The sequence below is a fragment of the Podarcis gaigeae genome (assembly GCF_964106915.1).
Source record: "Podarcis gaigeae genome assembly, chromosome: 15".
Taxonomy (NCBI): domain Eukaryota; kingdom Metazoa; phylum Chordata; class Lepidosauria; order Squamata; family Lacertidae; genus Podarcis; species Podarcis gaigeae.
Window position 1 is genome coordinate 38,627,604 of NC_139692.1, and position 6,000 is coordinate 38,633,603.

At 47.0% G+C, this 6,000-nt stretch overlaps 1 protein-coding gene across 4 annotated transcripts in view; it reads left to right on the forward strand.

The window, feature by feature from the left end:
- HNF1B (HNF1 homeobox B) overlaps positions 1-4,802 on the forward strand; it is a 59,332-nt gene extending 54,530 nt beyond the window's left edge. For all 4 annotated transcript variants that reach the window (XM_083714570.1, XM_083714568.1, XM_083714569.1 and 1 more), the window contains exon 9: positions 4,155-4,802. Coding sequence is in view for 2 of the 4 variants with exons in the window: in XM_083714569.1 (XP_083570695.1) it covers positions 4,155-4,175 (21 nt within the window). In the remaining 2 variants the exon portion in view is untranslated. The remainder of the gene's footprint in view (positions 1-4,154) is intronic.
- The last annotated feature ends 1,198 nt before the right edge of the window (positions 4,803-6,000 follow it).

Genomic DNA, 6,000 nt, shown 5'->3' on the forward strand with positions numbered 1-6,000 from the left:
GTGTTTTGAGATTCCTGCATTGCAGGGGGTTGGACTAGATGACCAGGGCTCCCTTCCAACTCTACATGGTCCTATGATTCCGCAGAATTTGATTTGACTGGAACTTCCATCCCCTGGCAGACTGCTGAATGGGGCTAAGTCTAGTTTAACTGATCATCATGACCCGCCTAGTAACGCCAAACGTGGCTCAATGAGAAATGGGTGTGAAACCCCCTTGGAGAATTTTCCTCTTAGCTACAGTTTAATTATCTCCCTAAAAATATTCATCAGATATTTTTGCCTGATGCGACAACCCAACCTCATTCCAGTCCTAAGGATGTCTATAAACATACAAATAACCCTCCAAGACATTTTGCCCGGTTTGGTAAGGATGCTTTTGAGAAATCCCTCAATCGTTTTGCCTAAGAAAGAACCATGAGATTAGGTCCCATCACAAGCAGTTCAGATCCATCACAGCCAGTGTGTGAAATCTGTGTGTGCACAAAAATAATTTCCCCCTCTAGTTTACACCAATTTACAACACTGAGCTTTTGTTCACCTTGTCTGGAGAGTTCCTTCTGGACATCTTCAGTTTCCGCCATCCTACCTGATTTGTTTATATGAGCATGTTGTCCATATTGGTTGGTGGCAACCGTCTGGATTTGGAACCACATGGGGCCTTGCAGAGAAGTGTTTACCACACTGCACTGGAAGGCGAAAGTGTTGTTTTCAAAGCCCGCCACTCCTGTTGGGTTCCCACCCTTTGTAGTGAGCCGGAGAAAGCACCCTTCTCCATCAGTCAAGCAATCAGGCGCATCCACACCACTGGGGGAAGAAGACCATTTCCTTAGCAAGGCTCTATCGATTCATCTGCCAGGCACTCAGCCATAACTTTGTCCTTGATTGATTATTCCATCTTGCCCTCCAGTTGACTTTGATGCTTGCGTGTTGGAACAAGCCCTCCTGGGTTCAGGAAGCGTCCTCTTAATCAAAACCTAGCATGATGCTGCTTGCTCAGCCTCGCTGGGGCAGTCAAACGTGGGCATGGGTGCTGGTGGTAAAGAAAACTCAGCTTATCGTTAGAAGAGAGCTGTTTGGGATAATCGGCAGCAATCAGCTGTTTCCCCATATTTATATTTATATTCAGCCATTTACACACACACACACACACACACACACACACAGTGCATAATCAAAAACAATTACTAAGTGGTTTACATAAAATAATACAAAAAATTATTGTTATTAAATTTATTTGTTTGATTCCTATAAAAATACCTTGTTATAATGAGGCTATTATTGGACTGTAATTGAAAACTAATAAAAATCATTATCAAGAAAAATACCTTGACAGCAAAAACATCAACAATAAAAACTACTTTATGTCGAAACAATTAAAGCAATTCCACATGTCAAAATGACTGCCATACACATACACAAAACAATCAGAAGCAATTCCATATTATAACAACATATTAAAAACAATTTCATATGTAAGAACAATTTCAAACCCAAGTACAGATAGAGACTGGAATAAATATACCTATATATGTATTTTTAAGCTGCCTTTCAGACTGTATCCTTCTTAACGTGACTTGCATTAATAACAGTTAACAAACATTAGTGCATACAATCCAGTTTACAGTGTAAACAGTCAATTTAAATAAATCCAATATAATAAGAAGAGCCTGCTGGATTGAGCCAGTGGCCGATCTAGTCCAGCATCCTGTTCTCACAGTGATCCACCAGATGCTAGTGGGGAAACCAGCAAGCAGGACCTGAGCTCAACAGCACTCTTCCCTTTTGTGGTTTCCAGCAATTTGGTATTCAGAAGCATTGCTGCCTCTGACAGTGGAGGTAGAACATAGCCATTGTAGCAAGTAGCTATTGAAAGCCATAGAACCACAGAACTGTAAAAGTGGAAGGGACCATGTCCAACCCCCTGCAATGCAGGGTGGGTTGTTGTTTTTTGGCCCAAGGTGGGGTTCAAACCCACAACTCTGAGATTAATTGTCTCATGCTCTACCGACTGAACTACCCCAGATGGCCTCTTCTAAAGCCATCCGAGTTGGCGGCCATCACTGCCTCCTGTGGGAGCGAGTCCCATAGTTGAACTTTGCTCTGGGTGAAAAAGTACCTTCTTTTGTCTGTCCTGAATCTCCCAACCTTCAGCGTCATTATACAGTTCAGCAGTCAGCAGCAAAGCAGCAAAGACCCCAGCAGTAGCATGTGCAATCAAACCTCCAATAACAGCCACAAAAGATGATTTAAAAAAAATCCTTTTAAAAAGCCCTTTAAAAAACATAACAAAAAACTTGAACTGATGCAGCCGGCTGCATATTTACCGGACACAGAGGAATTGGGGATATGAAGTCAGGGAAGTTCAGAGTGGAATGGTCCTTGGTGCCATCCCCAGATGTGCCTACTAAGCCAAAAATACTTGCACAAGAGAAGCCCATTGTGCAAGTAGCTCTCTAGTCCAATGAGGTTGCTTTGCCTTCCTCTGACTTGGGAGGACTCCAGCTCAGAAGCCCTAGTGCAGAAATAGCCCTCCAGAGGTTGCTGGATTACAATTCTCTTTATCCTTGACCATTGGCCAGGCTGGCTGAGGCTGATGGTCGATGGAAACCCAACAACATCTGGAGGGCACCATGTTGGCTACCACTGTGTCCTAGTGCAACTGCATTCTCCCCTGCTCTATCAGAGCCAGCAAGTGCTAAAGCAAGGTGGGCCGCTTTAAACGAAGAGGCTCATCTCAGCTATTTCAGGCTCAGTCTGAGGGTGGCTGGTGCTGAAGCAACATTTGAGTGCTGCTCTTATGGAACAGCCAGGCTGAGCTCTGCAGGGAGCTGTCCAAGGTGCTACTGAAGCCCCGCCCTGTTTCTGTACTTTAACCTAACCACCTAAACCGATTTCTAAATAAACAACAACAACAACAACAATTGTATACTTCCCACGCGGGTGGCGCTGTGGGTAAAAGCCTCAGCACCTAGGGCTTGCCGATCGAAAGGTCGGCAGTTCGAATCCCCGCGGCGGGGTGCACTCCCGTTGTTCGGTCCCAGCGCCTGCCAACCTAGCAGTTCGAAAGCACCCCCGGGTGCAAGTAGATAAATAGGGACCGCTTACTAGCGGGAAGGTAAACGGCGTTTCCATGTGCAGCTCTGGCTCGCCAGAGCAGCGATGTCACACTGGCCACGTGACCCGGAAGTGTCTCCGGACAGCGCTGGCCCCTGGCCTCTTAAGTGAGATGGGCGCACAACCCCAGAGTCTGTCAAGACTGCCCCGTACGGGCAGGGGTACCTTTACCTTTACCTTCATCTGTAGATCTCATGGCGGTTTACAGCATAAAAATGTAAGATCAAAACACCATCCTACAGTGTAAAAGAAGGGACGCAGATGGCGCTGTGGGTTAAACCACAGAGCCTAGGACTTGCCAATCAGAAGGTCGGTGGTTCAAATCCCCGCGACAGGGTGATCTCCCGTTGCTCGGTCCCTGCACCTGCCAACCTAGCAGTTTGAAAGCACATCAAGTGCAAGTAGATAAATAGGTACTGCTCCGGTGGGAAGGTAAATGGCGTTTCCATGTGCTGCTCTGGTTCGTCAGAAGCGGCTTAGTTATGCTGACCACATGACCCAGAAGCTGTACGCCAACTCCCTCGGCCAATAAAGCGAAATGAGTGCCGCAACCCCAGAGTCTTCTGCGACTGGACCTAACGGTCAGGGGTCCCTTCACCTTTACCTTTACACTGTAAAGAAATGCTCTTTTCTCCAAGATAATCTTTTTGTATGTGGCAGGTGTGGGAAACCCTTTTGACCCTGAGGGGCCACATTCCTTTCTGAGCAACCTCCTGGGGGCCACATGCCAGTGATGGGCTAGGCCAAGAGGCAAAAGTGGGCACAGCAATGAATGTAAACATTACCATTGTGCAGTAGGCTAGCTGATACACACACACACCCTTCTCTATCCTCCCATCTCAACAAGCAAGAGACATAATCAGAGTTCAATGACACATTCCAGCCTGGGAAGAACACTCAAGGAGGGCTTGAGGCCTCGCCAGTGAGGGGGTGGCCTGGGGAATTTAGCCCCTGGGCCTGAAGTTCTCCACTCCTGGTATATGACTTCTAACCTCTGCCTCCCTCTTCTTTCCCTCACCTCATACCCCTGTCCCTTTTAGTGTCCGCTGCAAGCTTGGTGATGCTCCATACCTCACTTCCTTTGCCTATAGCAACCAGAGATTATTTCCCCTCATCAACCTGCCAGCGAGCGATGACAGAGTCCTGGGGCCAGGAGGTTATCAGGAGGTCTGGCGCCATACCAAAGAGAGCCCACCAAACCTGGCAAGAGGGCTGGAAGTTTCAAAGACAAAACATTTTGGTGACTTTTGCAACGGGTGCAAAGATGACATCCCTGTGGGTCTCTGTCACACCTCCCCCCCCAGCCCACAGTATTTTCCAAGACGTACTGTCTTTTAAGGATTTTGAAAGTATTTTTCCTTCCCTGGGGGCATTTCTTTGCGAGAGAAGTGAGAACAAAATGGATATTGGACTGAGGAGGAGTTTGGAGAGAGTGCAAAAGCTGAAGATCAATCATATTTATAAAAAGTTACATTCCTCTACCAAAATGGACCAGAGAGTGAAATTGGGGCTGTTACTTCAGGTTGTGAAGGATGAGCTGCCTGTGCTGTCGAACTGAGCCAACGGAACTGTATATAGAGAAACGCGGTGATTTCCCGGCTCCTCCCTTTCCTCCCCCTGCCCACAGCCTATCCAGAGAGATTTATATATTAAAGAAAGTTAATGTTGTCCAATGGATGTAAAAGAAATTAAGTGCAATGTTCCTACTTGTACATAGAACAACAAGGTCTCTTTATTATTTCTCTCTCTCTTTTTGGGAAGGGCAGAAGTTAAGTTTGCAGTAATCCCAGGGGTTCTTGTTTGTTTAAAGTTTTTTTTTAAATACACACAAGAGGGAAGGAGAGAACAACCTGAGGACATAAGAGCTTCCTGGATCAGGCCAGTATCCCACTTTTCCCACAGCATATTGCCTCTGACTGCAGGTAGAACACCTCCCTCGTGGGTAGTTGTCTTGTCTCCCATGTTCCTAGCCAAATGCGATCATTTACCAGCATTCCTTATGGTGTGTTTTGGGTGGGGAGATAGACAGGATTATGTTCCAAGCGATGTGAAAACTGAAGACTGAAAGTAACACTTGGATTATTGGCCACTGTCAGGCTTCGGGGAATCAGATTCCTCCCCCGGTGGCAGTAATTAAACAGATCAAACGAAAGGGAGCATTCTTGCCAGATAGTTTCTTTAATAATCACAGCGAGAGACAAATGAATGCATATCTCTCTAAAAATGGCGTGGGTCCTAGTTAAGGTTCACCCCCTCCGTCCCCATTAATCTACGTCACTCCTACGTTTGGTAATCTGATCTTGTTGCCTCTGCGCTTTCTGTTCTATCCCTCTCAGAGCCCGTCTAGTCCTAGGTGAAGGGGAGTCAGGAATGCTGTCCAAAGACACTGAATCTGCCAGCTGCCCCTCTCCTGGTGTTCCCTCTTCTAGCTGTTCCTCACCCAGTATTTCCCAGCTTTCCCCCTCTGGACTATGCCCCTCTGCAAGCCACTGTTCTAAATCAATACTGTCCTTCTGCCCTTGGGAAGGGAGAGGGGGGTCCCACCATTGCTCCTCAGTCCAGCCCCTGACATCCACATTCGACCAGGGCAACATTGCAAGGGCCACCTACCAAGGGTGAGTGTGCCCAGAACACACACAGCATTCTCCATCCAGGCAAGCAAGAAATACCATCTTGGTTCAAGGACACCTTCTGGCCAAATACAAATTCATGCAAGAAGGGTCAGTGAGGGGTGTGGCCCGGGCAAAGTCCTGAAGACTGGACAAGAGATGGCTGGAAGACTGCATTTGGCACCTGGTCTTGAGGTAGAGGGTGCCTAACAAAATCTGCCAGCCCTTCTCCCCCTAAGTTAAGCCAAACTCTGCTTCACTGCGGCCTTCTAAAAGC